Source organism: Asterias amurensis, chromosome 6 (genome assembly GCF_032118995.1).
Source record: "Asterias amurensis chromosome 6, ASM3211899v1".
NCBI classification, from domain to species: Eukaryota; Metazoa; Echinodermata; class Asteroidea; order Forcipulatida; family Asteriidae; genus Asterias; species Asterias amurensis.
Window position 1 is genome coordinate 18,032,652 of NC_092653.1, and position 17,125 is coordinate 18,049,776.

A 17,125-nucleotide genomic window follows, 5' to 3' on the forward strand; every position below is an offset into this window, starting at 1 on the left:
ATCTGCCACCTCCGGATTTATCTGCCAGTGCTCTACCAGTGGAGCATGAACATTCGTTAAGGCTATACCTCCTGCGGAATATGGTGCAAGATTGATTGATTGATTGATTGATTGGGTGATTGATTGATTGATTGATTGAGTGATTGCTCTACCAAATGAACCTGGAACAGAAAATGCAATTGATGAACATGACATCACATGTTTACCAAAGAGCCACTTCCTGCAGGCACGATTTGTACAGAGCCTTGTGGAAGAAACCATAAAATCTTATATTTTATGGAGATTGCCATGCCCAATTCTTATCAACTTTTGATATGATGAAAGGGGGCACATCTCAAAACTTGTCCAGCTTTTACTTTCTTAATTCTTGGATTTATGTTGAAATTATGACACAAAATGTCAACTTTCCCATATGACCTGTGCATTATTGTGCCTGCCAGAATACTCAAAGAATGTACAAGGTCACACTTATTGTAAACAAAGTTCACAAGGTCTATATATAAAGGGCGGTAAAAGGGGGGTAGGGGTAGAGAGAAAGGGTCTAGTGGAAAGAGGGAAAAGAATTTTTTTTATAAGTCAATAAGGCTGACTACAAAGGGGGATAACTGTGGGGAAAAGGACAAGGCAGAGACAAAAGGTTATTAGTCATTTCCTTCATGGATGTTCAGACACTGGGGTTGAATGGTCTGGAGGCGCCTTCTCCACAGTTTCTGCCTGCTCAGACGAACAGTCTCTGATTGTGTCTATTTAGTTGTGTGGGTTCGGTGGGTGTACATGCAGTGAGAAACTAAGGTAGGTAATAACCAGGGGTGAGAGTCATTACTAACAAAAAAGTCTGAAACTTGGCTACAAGTTCAAAGGTATGTTGAACAAAGCCATTTCTACCGTTTGGTAACCCCTAAGGTTATAGATTCCAATGAGCTTTTGGAAATGGAAACAGTATCCAAAGCACTAGAAAAGTAAACCAATGAGCAGGATTGTTTTTTTGTGGAAAAAATATTGTCTAATTTTCTTCACCAGGCCCACATATTAAGTCTGAATTCAGCCAAAAGTCTGAACAATCTCATCCCGGAGGTAGTAATAGAACTCAACAATCACATTTCCCTTTTGTCAAATATCCTCTTTTTATTATGAACTCCTTGCCTTTGCACATCAAACAACCTATCATACTTCATTTATTTGAATATAACCTGGGCATTCCTCACATATCAATAAGTACACAGTTTTGGCTGTCCTAAAAGGCAAACAAAAGCTGCCACTATTAAAAAATTGTGGTATCTATACAAAAAGTGTCTCACATCTGTATTGCTGATTTATTTTACAAAACAGCCCGCTTATCTCCCTGATGATCAAAGCACACATTAAACCTGGGCCCAATTTCATAGAGCTGCTTCAAAAGTTTGCTTACCATGAAATGTCTTTCTTGATAAAAACAGGATTACCAACCAAATTTCTTATTGTTGCATATTGCTTGTTACATGTATTCAGCTGTTGTTTGCTTATCCTGAAAATTGTGCTAACAATTATTTTTAGTAATAACCAATAGTGTCCAGTGCCTTTAAACATCAGTTGAAAGTCTCGTAGTAATCAAGGATATACATATTTGTTTGTTTAAATAATATTTTCACAATTCTTAAAGGGAAATTTATTGACAACACAAATGATAACAATCAGAAGTGACAATAGGTAAGTAGAGGGAAAATACATGTATACTGGGTTGGTGTGACAATATGAGAACACAAAGATAGAACCCAGCATGGAGGTAAATTAGACCTACATAAACCTAGCCTGAACGTCTGACGTCATTCTTCGAGGCTCGTGAATAACGCCAGAGACCGGGCTCAAAAAATTGCAAAACCAGCGTGTAGTTTGACCTCTGACGTTTCACATATAGATACGCAGTCAAATTCCATTGCGGACTTGAGAGCAGTGACTATTTGGCCATCTGTCACTGCACGTGCATTGTATCCAATGGGAATCACTGGATCTAGCGGCAGGGACCTGTCTTTATCCTTGCGGATAAAGACAGGGGCCCAGTCTAACATAAACCTAGCAACCATTGCCTATGTACATGTATTGTAGCATTCCTGCCAGTAGAGGGCACCAACATGGCTCCGCGGTGGAGCAGGTTGCTAGTGGGGCCCCCTGCTGGAAGATTGGGAAACCCCTGGAGTTATTGATTCCAAGGAGCTTAGGTAACAGTATCCTCAGTGGTAGAGGAGTAGATTAAAGACTGTCACAATTAATTTCGAGAAAAATATAGCATTTTTTATTGACCAGGCAAAATTCAATTCTGAATTCAGATAAAAGTCTGAAAATTCCCATCCATGAAAAATGTTGTCATTTGTCAACTCAAATTTTGGGGTCCTTCAGCAAACATTAAGCAATGCAACTTTAAGCTTACCTGGGGTCGATTTCACAAAGAGTTAGGACTAGTCCTAACTTAGGACTAGTCCTAAGAGATATCAAAAACGTACAGCTAGTCCTAAGTTAGGATGAGTAACTCGTCCAAACTCGAGATAAGACTAGTCCTAACTCTTTGTGAAATCCACCCCTGGGCCCAATGTTGCCCCATCAAATACATCACCGAACAAATACCATATTGAAATCGTATAAATTAAAGTATAATTTAAATGGCAGTGTAACTTAATATACACCATCAGTATTTCTTGAATTACGGAAAACAACCTGGCCATACTCTTGACACATTTTGACACGAGTGTCGACTTCATTTTATATGCATTATGCAACATCAGGAGGATTGCCCAGGCTATATGAAGAGTTTGATAACAGCCGTGCATCTGTAAGTATAATATGACAAACATCCAAGCCAATCTATCATCTAACATCATAAATGAAGATCACATGCACACTAGGCACTCTGTACAATGCTCTATTTACTATGTACACAAAATTGTACAGTGTTATGTACACTCTCTATGGGCTTCGTGCGTTGAGTACCTTTGTGGAATGGAGTGACAGATTGTTGGTGCATGGCAAACCCTTTGACAGACACAATCCCTGACCATGACTCATTGTGCTTTAATACAACATACAAAGTGTGGACCTGAGAACAAAAGAGGTCCACATACTGTAGGGATTCGAAGCACTATGTGGACTTGTATAGGCCCACAGCAAGGACCTGAGAACACATACTGTAGAGATTCGAAGCACTATGTGGACTTATATAGGCCCACAGCGAGGACCTGAGAACAAAAGATGTCCACATACTGTAGGGATTCGAAGCACTATGTGGACTTGTATAGGCCCAAGGCGAGGACCTGAGCACACATACTATAGGAATTCAAAGCGCTATGTGGACTTATATAGGCCCACAGCGAGGATCTGAGAACACATACTGTAGGGATTCAAAGCACTGTGTGGACTTATATAGGCCCACAGCGAGGACCTGAGAACAAAAGATGTCCACATACTGTAGGGATTTGAAACACTATGTGGACTTATATAGGCCCACAGCAAGGACCTGAGAACAAAAGAGGTCCTACTGTAGAGAATTGAAGCACTATGTGCACTTAAACACATCCACACAGTATCTTTTACATCGTTGTAGAAGTGTTGAAAAAACAAACGAATGTCCACAGAGTGACTACAACACAGAGGTATGACGGTTTACAGTGTAAACAAACCAAAGAGCAGCGTGCATGGACAAGCACATCTGCTTCATAGTGCTTCTGCCTAGTGTGCGGAATAAACTATGCTTGACCACGCAAACTGGGCGTAGCTGTTTGGTTTGCATACAATGTATACCCACTATGAGTCACTTGACACCGGTTGCCAAATGTGTCTATTTCAATGTTATTGCCTCCCAAACTATTTCAGACATTTGGGTTCAACCATAGACACAAAACCTGGCAGACAGACAATCACGGTGTCATTTACTACGTGTTGATTCTACATGTACATGTATGAGAATATACTTCTCAATTAACTGTTCAACCAACAAAACGTGTGAAAATTTCATCAAATTTTGTTGGCTGTTTGCCTATTTAGTAACCAACCTGTAAACATTTCATCAAGTATGGCAGTCACAATTTTTAGATGTCGTAGGAGAACAATTCGCAATTTTTGTGCTTCAATATTTACTTTTCACGATTTTACAAATCAAAAACTGCCCGTTCGGGGAACAATTTGGGCAAAATTTTTTGCAAAAAAATTCAGGCCCTTATTTCATGTAGCACCTAGAAGTACAAGGGAGCTTGTAGCAACATACAGGCCAAAGCCTAGCACTTGATTCTTGTCATACCATGCCACAACAATGCTCACACGTTAACCGGCCCAATCAAGAGATAATTCTAAAAAATATCATATTTACACGATTTGTTTTGTTTTATACAAAGATTTGATACAACTAGTTTCCACAGGAAATAATGGAAACAAATTTATATAAATTTATCACACTAGAGGCACTGGGCCACAAAGACAACAAAAGGTGTGCATATTAAAATTGATCATTGGCATATTATTATCTAAAAAGTTAACATATTCACAGATCTTATGAATATTCGTATTTTGTATACAAAATGCCCGTTGGAGGTTTAAGGTCATGAGTTAAATGTCATGAGTTATGGAAAAATACAGCTGCATGTGACGTTAAGTTAATACAATCAGGAGAAGATTTGGAGTCTTTCTCAAACCTCAGCTTAGGCTCAGGCTTAGGCTCCGCACGCTGTGTCTGCAGCTCGGCCTTCAAAGACACTGGACACTATTGGTAAATGTCAAAGACCAGTCTCCGCAGTTGGTGTGTCTCAACATATGCACAAAATAACAAACTTGTGAAAATTTGAACTCAATCAGTCGTCGAAGTTGGGAGATAATAATGAAAGAAAAAACACCCTTGTCACACGATGTTGTGTGCTTTCAGATGCTTAATTTCGAGACCTCAAATTTTAAATCTGAGATCTCAAAATCAAATTCGTGGAAAATTACTTCTTTCTCACAAAACAATGTCACTTCAGAGGGAGCTGTTTCTCTTGAAGTTTTTTACTATCAACCTCTCCCCATTACTCGTAATCAAGAAAGGTTTTATGATAATAATTATTTTGAGTAATTACCAATAGTTTCCTTTAACAGGCATGCAACTGCCCGTTGAAAAAAAAAAAGAGGAAAGTTTCGAAGGCACAACGCAAGTGCGGAGCGAGGCAGCCGAAACGCCACGGGACACGATACCCACAATGGTACCCTAGAAAATGTTGAGGTTTATTATGCTCTTAGGTGCATTGTTAGCATGTACTAGGCTTATTTTACATTATTGTAGTTGTACATTGTTGTTGCCAGGCATATTATACTAAATGTAGGCTAAAAAAAAATATATATATATTATTATTTTAGCCCCGATCTTTTTTTTTTTCCTCGCAGAATTCCGCGGTAACGCGGAAGGGTTGCATGCCTGCTTTAACCTGCATTTTTGAGCAGCGCGTATTGCACGAACATCAGCACATGGAGCATTAGCCAGAGCCAGACCCCAAGCAGAGATTTGAGAACGGCCCCTGGTCATCACTCTGGATAATAGATTAATCAATTTCATCTAAGCGCCATTTTTGTTTCCCTCTAGAATAACTTACTTGATCATAATAACCCCTGGAAGTGTGACTTGGAAATATCCAAATTTATTGGATAATTAAGTTTTCCTCAGTTGATCCACTCTGTGTTAGAGACATACACATAGTGCGCTGTAAAAAGACGCATCAATTAATAGAGCTACTGGTCCACTTTGATTATTGTTTTAACTTGTGGTATGTCTAAACTGTATGCAGTTTAGGATGATCATGTAAAAACATGATTCTTTTGAAGTGTACTGCGTCGAAATACGACCATTTTTACACGCCTGTACTAAGCGACCGACAAGCGCCTAGGAGTGCTCAAAAGTTAATTTTGGTAACCCATCAGGGCCCAATTTCATGGCTCTGCTTACCGTAAGCACAGAATCGGCGCTTACGGAAGCAGGGAATTATGTGCTTACGGCAAGCGTATTTCACGGGTTAGCGGCAAACTTGGGCTTCTGCGCGTGCGTACTCCCCATTACTAGGCATTCTAGGCTTACAAGGCTAGCGCAGAAATTTGGCGCTTGCACCTAAGCGGGGAATCGTGATCGTAAGCGCAGAATTCGGCGGTAAGCAGAGCCATGAAATTGGGCCCAGCAGTGATTTTCAGTGCTTCCCTTCCAGGGGTTAGTGACTAGAGGTATTCATACGGCACACTACCCATGGTGGCGAGACTGCTCTGATTGAAAAAAAGTATCATAAAGGAAAACACTATGTATTTGGCTTGCGGTAACAACATGCGAGTATCTACTTGCCAGGTAGAGTTTGTTCTTAAAGAACTGTCTTGCTATATATATATTTTTTCTACCGCGGAGTAGCTTATCGGGTTTTTTGCAAGACTTTTCAGTTTTGAAAATAACTGTTCTGCTTATTAACTACTACCCGGGCAAAGGGCAAACTCTACCTGGCAAGCAGATACTCACATAGTGTTACCGCAAGACAAATATATATTGATACTTCACCAAAGGAAAACACAACATCAACGTTTTACTGTTTTAATCTAAAGATGAACACGAAATGAAATAGTGAGCAAAGACCCGGCCATGAAACGATTACTAACCTTTAAGTTGTAAAAAACAAATGTTTTATAAAAAGAAACTTGGTCTAGTTTGTTGTTTATAAAAAGAATTTTGGTTCATGTTTGTTGTGTTCTCATTTAGCCTTCGAGAAAGACTCTGCTAGTGTCGAAACGTAAGGCCATTAACTATTTTTTTGCATTTATACCATCGGTCCATTTGGTTGGTAAGTTGTTTGCAACAGCCAATTTTATTTTCTCATAAAAAGAAACTTCTGACATAATTTGGAGGTAGGTAGGACTGCTTTGCTAGTCTTTGGTGGAGAGTTGTATATATGAATACAGTGACTGAAACCAGGTCCCTATTTCATCAAGCTGTTCAATTAGTTCTGCTTTGCAAAACAAAGCAGAGAACCAGTCACAAACATTGTACATTACATTGTACTACATGGCTGGTAACATATACCTGCTAAGCAAGATATATCTGTACTATGCAATTCTTTGTCAGCAAAATTTCAAACAGAAATATGAATGTGTCAAACATGGAATCTAAGCAGGCAGCCTGTTTCTGCTTATGTTCCAGTATCTGCTTAGCAAGATGTATCTGTACTAGGAAAATCTTTGTCAGCTGTAACAAATTGGGCACAAAGTCCCATTTCATAAGGCTGTTTTAACAGAAATAAGTGTCAAACATGGAATCTAAGCATTCGGCCTGTTTCTGCTTATGTTCCAGTATCTGCTTAGCAAGATATATCTGTCCTGGCCAAATTTTTGTCAGCTGTAACAAGTTGGGCACAGAGTCCCATTTCATAAGGTTGTTAAAGACACTGGACACCTTTGGTAATTGTCAAAGATCAGTCTTCTCACTTGGTGTATCTCAACATATGCACAAAATAACAAACCTGTGAAAATTTGAGCTCAATTGGTCGTTAAAGTTGAGTGCTTTTAGATGCTTGATCTCGTGACATCAAAATCTAATTCTGAGGTCTCAAAATCAATCCATATTCAAAATGTTTAGTGGAAAATTACTTTGTTCTCAAAAACTACAATACTTCAGAGGGAGCCACTTCCCACAATGTGTTATACTATCAACAGCTCCCAATTGCTTGTTACCAAGTTAGTTTTATAATGCTACATGTAACAATTATTTTCAGTAATTACCAATAGTGTCCAGTGCCTTTAATATTCATGTACTATAAAGTTGACCTTTGTGCTTATGGCTTCTTTCACCTGTACCCATCCAAATGGTGGAGTCTAGGGCAGTGGTGGTTGTAGATGTTGACTTGTGCAAACTCACTGAAGCAGCAATAGATGGTGTTGGCCAGATTTCATAGAGCTGCTTGCTTTAACATTATCTGCTTAGCAGAAAAAACCAGAATACCAGTCACAAATTGTACATGTGACATGATGTTTTGGTTGGTAACCTTAATCTGGTAAGCTTATTTTTTTTCTGCCTAGCTACTTTTTGATCGTAAGCAGCTCTATGAAATTGGGCTGTGATCTTGCTATAGATGACAGCTGCAGACAGACACTTGGCTCTGGCAATCCCAGGTTCATCATGCTGCAAAAAGCCACAAGATTGAGTGCCAGTCGTTCCATCTCACGTAGACAATATCGTCCTGGTTTCTAAATTTGGCATTGTGCTGTGTCCACTCCGTAAAAAAATAATTTAAATTATTGACTTTCTCTCTCACGTTGCAAAGTTTCCCGATGGCGTCGCCGACCCCATTTTAAAATTGAGCATTGGTTTCTTATCCAGTGGGGATTGTAACGTAGCATGGTCCGTCAGACTGAATACAAACTGAAGACAACCCATCTTGACATAGCTGCCATGGTGCAGGAGTGCTGTACCTTCCCACCCCGCCCCACTCCCCCCGATTAAACTGGAGCTGCTGGCTTTACAGTTACACGGTTTCTTAAAGTTATTAGCAGATGCACTCATCATCATCATCATCGCCGCATCCGATTGGTCGTCTTCATGCGTAACTTCCTCTTCTTTCACTTGGCTCTTGGAATGTTCTCGTTTCCGTTTGCCTTTCCGGACAATGTTCCTGACGGATTTAACAAGGGGGGAGGCAGCGGGGGACGGGGCGACAACCTTATCAGAAAAGTCACATGAGTAGAGTACATTGTCGGCCGTCGTACCATGCTCACTGTAGTTGATTAATTCATAATGACGCGTATTCTGGAAACATTCAAAATGAAAAACAAATTCAGATTTACAGAAGATAAATGCGACTACTGAAACTTTGAGTCCTGTACACACTTTTTCGGAAATCCTCATAACATGCTAATTAAGCTTGGGCGATATCGATTTATTTTATTCACGATATATCGTCGACATTATATCGCGATATTCGATATAATCGCGATTAATTAAATTTGACATCATCTGTCTTTAAACTCCCAGTGAAAGTTGTAGAAGAGACAGTCACAGCATAAGAGAGGTGTTCTAATGACCTACTCTTCTAGTTTTACTCCAAACCTATGGGGTGCAAGATGTCTCAGCTAGGAAATACATCGCGATATTGCGATACTTAATTGATATCGCGATATATCGCGATATATCGATTAAAACCAAATCGATCCGATATCAAAATCGTTTTCAAGTTAGTATCGCGTTTTCAAGTTAATATCGTGATATCGCCCAAGCTTAATGCTGATTGACATCCAAGATTTTCCTTCTATATATCGCTTAGTCCTATATCTATATTGATAAATAAAGGAGTCCTATATTGATAAATATAGGGCGCTTCAGCTGCTTTTCAGCCAATCATTATACATACATATAAAGCATCGCTATATCAAGAACACATCCTGTACTAATAGATTTTTACATTGAGTATTATTAGTGCATGCAAACTCGCGCACCAACACATGTATGACTATGAACACTGAACACTTTAGCCAACCGCTCGTAACAGCGGAAAAAACTGTGAATTGTTTGCAGAAATAGCAAATGATCAAATTCACAAAAAATTGAAATCTAGAAATTGGGATTTTGTATAAGAGGGCAGTACCATCGACAAGTCATAGGTAGAAATTTAGAGTGACATACCTCATCATAGAATATACAAGCGTGCTTCGGAGACACAAAATTACAATGACCAAAATTACTCAGACACACGTCCATGTCACTCCCTGTCAGAACAAAACATAAACATCAAAATGAAAAATTGGAACATCAAACAAAGTTACTTATGGGGTTTCTCAAGGGTCTACCTTAAAGCCACCATGAAACTACTGGCCTTTAGTTTGTAAGGCTCAAGTTGGAGCCTAATAACACTACCATTGAAATGATATGTTAGTTATTAGGTTCCTTAAGCGTCTTCCTTAGGGCAACATCATAACTCCATCATCAAAAACGATCGGTTCCCTTGCAGTGATACTTTATTTGCCGTGTTCCTCAAGGGTCAACCTTAGGGCTTGTCACTATTTGAACAAGTTTTGACAAAAGTTTAGTTAAAGGGAAGGTACATGTTTGGTAGTTACTCAAAACTAATAATAACTTAAAAACTGACTTGGTAACGAGCATTGGGGAGCTGTTGATAGTATAAAACATTGTGGGAAATGACTCCCTCTGAAATAACTTAGTTTTTGAGAAAGAGGTAATTTCTCACACAAAAATAAAAGACTTCTAGATAGAAGTCTTTTATTCTTATCTGAAAGCACACAAATTCGTCCAACAAGGGTGTTTTTTCTTTCATCATTTTCTCGCAACTTAAATGACCAATTGAGCCCAAATTTTCACAGGCTTGTTTTTTTATGGTTATGATGGGATACACCAAGTGAGAAGACTGTTCGCTGACAATTACCAAATGTGTACCTTCCCTTTAAAGCCATTGGACCCTTTCGGTACTGGAAAAAAGTTCACAGATATACAAATAATTTACAGGGTTTACAGAAGGTAATGGTGAAAGACTTCTCTTGAAATATTAGTCCATGAAATGCTTTACTTTTTGAGAAAACGGTAAAACAATATAAATTCTCGTTAACGAGAATTACAGATTTGTTATAAACACATGTCATGACACGGCGAAACGCGCGAAAACAGGAGTGGGTTTTCCCGTTATTCTCTCCCGACTCCGATGTCCGATTGAGCCTAAATTTTCACAGGATTGTTATTTTATGTATAAGTTGTGATACACGAAGTGTGGGACTTGGACAATACTGTTTACCGAAAGTGTCCAATGGCTTTAAAAGACCATCCCTTGTATATTCAAAACTTAATTACATGTATCTGTTATTACTTTTCCTTTCTAATGTATGTCACTTTCAATTTCTCATGAACGGAAAATAACAACTACAGGTTGTGTCCAACTAACATATCACACTCACCAGTGCCTATATGTAGCGACCTGTAGCACATCGGTACGGGCGAACCCGACCCCCGACCCGTCAGGGGACAGAACAGCGCCCTCGCTTTGATCTGATTACTAAACGCCGGCAGTGGTTGCGATGGCCTGAGTGTATTGCTACTTGTTGGTGTGGTGGTATTGTTGACCATGTGTTGCTTCTTGATCGTAGCTGAGGTTGGAAGGGGCTGCGGGGGGAAAAAAAACAAGAAAAAAGTTCACGTGAAAGTGACACAAAGTGATCAATAATGAATGCCTGAAATGTCCGACTGGAAACTTGGTACAAAATAATTATTCTGTGAAAGTACCGCTCTTAAGTGTTAAAGGAACGTTACAGAATTGGTAAAAAACAAAAATCGTGAAGATCACAGATTAACATAAAACTTACACGGTCAAATGATGATGATAAGAGAAAACATCCCATGAAATATTATTGTCTGAAATGTATTTGTTGAGAAATAAATAATCTTATCTGAAAAAAAATCTACCTATTAAACAATAAAAAACATACCTTTTGAGGTAAAAGTTGTTGCAGCCTTTGCCAGGCTAGAATCTGAACCAGCCTCTCGTCTAGCTTACTCAGCTCCACATCTAAAAAAAAATCCAAAAAGCAGAGATACTACAATCACTAGTTTTTAATTCCCAATATACATTGAAGGAGGATTTTGACTTCTGAACAGGCCCAGGCCTGAAAGGAAAGGTACACATTTGGTAATTACTCAAAATAAATATTAACTTAAAACTGACTTGGTAACGAGCATTGGAGAGCTGTTGATAGTATAAAACATTGTGAGAAACGGCTCCCTCTGAAGTAGCATAGTTTTTGAGAAAGAGGTTATTTCTCACGAAAATAATAAAAGACTTTGAGCTAGAAGTCTTTTATTCTTATCTGAAAGCACACAAATTCGTCCAGTAAGGGTGTTTTTTCTTTCATCATTTCCTCGCAACTTCGATGACCAATTGAGCCCAAATTTTCACAGGCTTGTTATGTAAGGGTTATGATGGGATACACCAAGTGAGAAGACTACGTATTGTTTCCTGCAGGCACAATAGTAAAATTCAGATGAAAGGATTGAAGGATTGTGTTACTGTTGTCTGATTCTGTTTTGTAATGTAAATTATGTTGTCGGCAATAGTCTTGAGCGACACAATTGGTTCACCCAAGAGAAAGTCCTGTATACTTTGGTAGTAGTCGTGGCGGCACGATTAACCGAGTAGTTGAAGAACGGTAGTCACAACTTGACTATGCAATCAATAGTTACAACTTCGCACTAGTCACACAGGCTTAGTGTTTATATCCCCTTGTGGGTCTTTGCTGAGTTCCCTTGACGGGAAGATCATCTAAACAAACAAACTAAACAATCTAAATAGTAGTGGCAAGACGGCTTAGTAGAGGTACTGGTCACCTGTTCCTCCTTGCCACTCACTGGCTTGGTATTTTTTAGCTAGTTTGCTTCTTTGTATCTTTATTTATTGATTTGTATATTTGTAAGCCATTGTAAAGTCTAATAAAACTAAACTAAACTAAAACTAATAAATGCTTTACCTCCACTTCCCTCTACACAGGACTGTAGTGTGCTATTGAGGTTAATAATTGCTGGTGAGGAGCTGAGAGACGCTGTGGTCACTTTGGATGATGTGGTGGCATTCCCTGAGCTGCCTACAATACTTGATTTACTGCCTCCTGCTAAAACAAACAACACCAACATTGAATTCAAATCAAAAACCATCCTCAATATGATACTTCTTAAAGGCACTGGACACTACTGGTAATTACTCAAAATAATTATTAGCATAAAACCTTACTTGGTAATAAGTAATGCAGAGCTGTTGACAGTATAAAACATTGTGAGAAATGGTCCCGCTGAAGTAACGTAGTTTTCAAGAAAGAAGTAATTTTCCACAAATTTGATTTCAAGACCTCAGAATTAGATTTTGAGGTCTCGAAATCAATCATCTGAAAGCACACAACTTCGTTTGACAAGGGTGTTTTTTCTTTCATATTTATCTCGCAACTTACGACCAATTGAGCTCAAATTTTCACAGGTTTGTTATTTTATGCATGTTGAGACAGACAAAGTGAGAAGACTGGTCTTTGACAATTACCAATAGTGTCCAGTGTCTTTAAAGCAGTTTCATATTTCAATGAACACCCAAAAATGAATGACCATAAAAACGAACGCGGTAAGAAGCACTGCAGCTTTTTCAGCAATATCTCAAAAACGGTACCAACTCAATTCAATCTGCACATATTTGTTCTATTGTCTAATACCTGTTTATATAGGATTAAAACAATCGAACGGTTGCAAAACCAGCCAAAATCAAGCTTAACATCTTTCAGAAGTTTTTCCATCATTACTGAATAATGTAACACCCTCAATCATTGCTCACTTTATCTGGTTTTTTTTCATGTGCAAACCTTTTCATAAAATTAATAGGAGAGCTAGCAAGCTAATAGACCAGGGCAAAATTTCATAGAGCTGCTTAAACAGAAAATATTGCATAACAACTTTCTGGTAAGCATAGTTTTGTTGTGCTTAGCTACTTGTTGTGCTTTAAAGCAGCCCTATGAAACTGGGCCATGGGCCTAACTTGATAGGATAAGGAGCAGAGTACAAAATAATTTTGCTTACCAGAATAAGGTTACCATCCCCCAAATACTATCTCACATCTACCCTCTGTGAATGGTATCCTGCATATATGTTGCCTTAGCAGAAATCTATTAACACATTTGGTTAGCTGTTACTAGCAGCTCTATGAAAATTTGGCCCAGATTAAAAAAAAACAATTGCAACTCACCCCCATTTGAGACAGTGACTATTTTCCCCTGGGCCGACGATAGAGTCACCCCTCCGGTCGTTGCTATAGTAACCTTCGCAGTGGCTCCCATGCCACCTGACCTATTGACCAGTGACTGAGACCCTTCCATTTTTGCATTAGGGTGGACTGATTGATGACTCGTTGCTCTGGGCACACTGGGCCCCGTTGTCAATCCTTTACTCGCTGCCGACGTGGATATAATCTTATGAATAACGGATGGGTTGGCTTTGCTGACTGAGTTCACAAGTGACTTTCCAACCATCGATCCATTCACCGGACTGGCCATATTCACCATAGAATCATTCTTGTTCGATATCGTCACGACTTTAAGTCCTAAATTATTATGCGGTAACGTTTCTCCTGCCTTGGTTTTCAACAAGGTGTGGTTTGTCATACCAGCCTCTTTCACTACGATTGTATTCAAGGTCCCTTCAATTTTGTGTCCTAAGGTTTTATTTATTGTCACTGGACCGTTATGTAGCGGCACGGGTCCATTGCTCAGTTTGATCTCTCTGTGCTTGAGGTCTACTTTGCTTTGACTCGAATCAATCGTGCTTTCGAGTCTCTTCTCCGCTAACGTCGTGGAGGTGCTATGTGTTGGGATTGGCGTCCTACTCGAGGAGTGCAGAGGTGTTGTCGAACTATGTAATGAGGCAGGACTGTTTGCAGCTGAAGAGTGTGTGGGTTTGGACAGTGAGGAGGTGGTGATGATCTTTGGTCTGATTGGATCCTTAGGTAGTTGCTTCTTGACCATGTACCTTGTTATACTCGTTTGTAAGGCTGTCACACACTTCAACCACTGGAAAAAAATATATAACATAATTTCAACTATCCCATGATTTGTTTAAGAGACAATTTAAAAAAAAAATGGTCCTAGATCGAGGCTTGAAGCTTAATTTATTTCAGCTGCCATGCACAGAAAAAACATCTTGCTGAGCACAAACTGATAAATATCAAAGATATCAGCACATCACTTAGCAAAGCCAATTTTAGGCAAAAAATAGCAATTGAGGAACCCTAATTCAATAACACTGTCAACTCTTCCACAAAAGAAACGCAGTGAAGTTTTTCAGGTACATGCAGACAACCAACATTTGCATCTTGCAATCAGGGAGATTTTGTGTAACAATCAGGGCAATATATACATTCAACATAAATGTACATGTAATAATGAAAAAGGTTTCCGCAATCAAGGGGATTGTCAAAAGTGTTTAGAACATTGAAAGATTGCCAGAATCAGGGAGAGTTGGCAGCTCTGCTAAGGCATAATGAAAAGAAAAATGATATACTGGCGTAACAGGCCCCCCCAAAGAAGGGCAGGTAGGGATTTTAAAAATATTTTTTCCCCCTTCCAGCAACGAAAATTACATGTTTTTTAATTGTTTAAAGGGATGCTGCAATGAATTCAAATAAAACAGTTAATTTTTCTGTCATTTATTTCTGATATATGTATTGAACATCAATACAATGTGTTTTGTTTATTCCCGACATATCTGACTTGCGTAATCAGCGAATAAGTCATGCCCCCCCCCCTTTGTGGATTGTTACCGCCCCCTACCATCGACGTCACGTCGGGAATTCAATCATATCGTCGGCAAAAAGAGTCTGGTCCCTAACTACACGTGCCTAGGTACCAGGCCACACAGTGCACACGTCTCTATATGCACACAGCCAGGGGGCCCGGGTTACCGACATGACGTCACGTTTATGCAAATGAAGGCTCCCTTTTAGGGGCGGGTTCCCCTAATTTCTTGAAAACCATTTTTAAAATACTCGCGCATTTAATAAAAAGTATAAATAAACATTTCTGGTTTAAAAAGTCATGTTTAATCGTTTAAATGAATAAAAAAAAAACACTGCAGCCACCCTTTAAGCTGGTAGTATACACGATAACAAAAGAAAACAAGGCTACACACAACAAATAGTATACTTTTAAACTCTTAATGACATTTATTTTATTTTTATGTCTTTAATAGATTTAAATTTTTCCCTTAAAAAATAAAAAAATAAAAATCTAGGGTCGGCTGTAAATTTTAGGGTAGGTCGGGTTACGCCAACATAACATTTTTTTTTTTTTGAAGCCTAAATGTAAAGGAATGAATGAATTTTTGAACACATAACAGGCCTGCTTACCTCTTCCTGTTCCTCCGGTGAACAGACAACACTGTTAGACCTGAACCCCTCTGGTGTCATACACACTAATCTAGGCTTCTCGTTGGGAAGAGGCAACGACGGTGGAGGGAGGGCATACTGACACTTGATGGCCTTGGGCACCACCATCGCCGGTCGCTTGACCACCTTCTCTTTATGCTTCGGGGGCGGACCCGTACTCCTTAGTTTGTGCATGAAGCGGAGTTTGATGGCGTTTTGGTCTAGCCTGCCGTGGAATTCATTGAAGATACGACAACGCTCGGTGTAATGGACTCCTTGAAAACCAGTCTGTAACAAATAAAAAATATCACAGTTCTTGAAACTCAGGGCTCCAATTTTGGTAGAGAAAAACACAAGACAGCAGGACTTGTAGCTCTTCATCTTTACTGGACCAGCCGTCGATTTCACCAAATTCTTCCTAGCTTAGGATTAATCTTAGGACTTAGGACGGGTTCAGTTCCGTATCCGAAGACGTAGGATGCAATGAACCCATCCTACGTTAGGACGGGCTACTCGTGCTAAAACTTGAGTTAGGATTAATCCTAGCATTTCGTGAAATCGGCCGCAGGCCTTTATTTAAAAAACCAGATTCAAAATAAGAACAGACTAGAATCAGGTAGAGAACATAGTTTGACCAAATAGACTGTTTTATTTCAACAAAACTATATGAGGATATTTATCTCTTCTGTTGTACGAGTGATACTCAGCAGGATTAAAAGACATTTGTGAGACTTAAACTCAACATTTGATCATCATTATTTTAAGACAAAGTTGTTGAATCGAAACAAACAAGACCATTGTCCTGTGTTGAGTTTACTGGCCCGGCACTGAAATCAGTGTTCAAAATGGGCTACACTGGATTTTCTTCTATTCTTAGCGGTCTCCCCTTTGTCAATCAGAAGCAAAACACAACTGTTAGCTGCCGTGTAGATAGGGATCACACCCAAGTTTATGACACAACAGGGGTCGAAATTGCCAGTAGCCTCCTAGCCCTGGACTACCAGACTTACTCCCGGGCTACTCATTTTTTTTAGTTTGATAGTCCGGCAGGCAAGTGAAAAGTATTGCGAAAAATCAACATCACAAACAACAATGAACTGTGCTGAAGGTATTGTAAAATGAAATACTTTTGGTGACCAATTCGTGCAGTGACTCAAGACGTGATGTGCTTTTTGGGTTACCAAAATCTCACCAGGGCTACTAAAAATTCTGGGTTAATAACC

General features: G+C 39.2%; 1 protein-coding gene across 2 annotated transcripts in view; it reads right to left on the reverse strand.

The window, feature by feature from the left end:
* Positions 1-1,106: 1,106 nt before the first annotated feature.
* Positions 1,107-17,125, reverse strand: part of LOC139938297 (PHD finger protein 12-like) — a 35,749-nt gene continuing 19,730 nt past the window's right edge. The window contains exons 8-14 of one of the 2 annotated variants that reach the window (XM_071933716.1): positions 15,885-16,190; positions 13,731-14,550; positions 12,478-12,615; positions 11,443-11,522; positions 10,915-11,119; positions 9,635-9,717; positions 1,107-8,761 (exon numbers count right to left, since the gene is read on the reverse strand). In XM_071933716.1, coding sequence (XP_071789817.1) covers positions 8,267-8,761; positions 9,635-9,717; positions 10,915-11,119; positions 11,443-11,522; positions 12,478-12,615; positions 13,731-14,550; positions 15,885-16,190 — 2,127 coding nt within the window. In that variant the 3' untranslated portion in view covers positions 1,107-8,266. Of the gene's footprint in view, positions 8,762-9,634; positions 9,718-10,914; positions 11,120-11,442; positions 11,523-12,477; positions 12,619-13,730; positions 14,551-15,884; positions 16,191-17,125 lie in introns of both variants that reach the window. The other variant, XM_071933715.1, reaches the window with a different exon arrangement.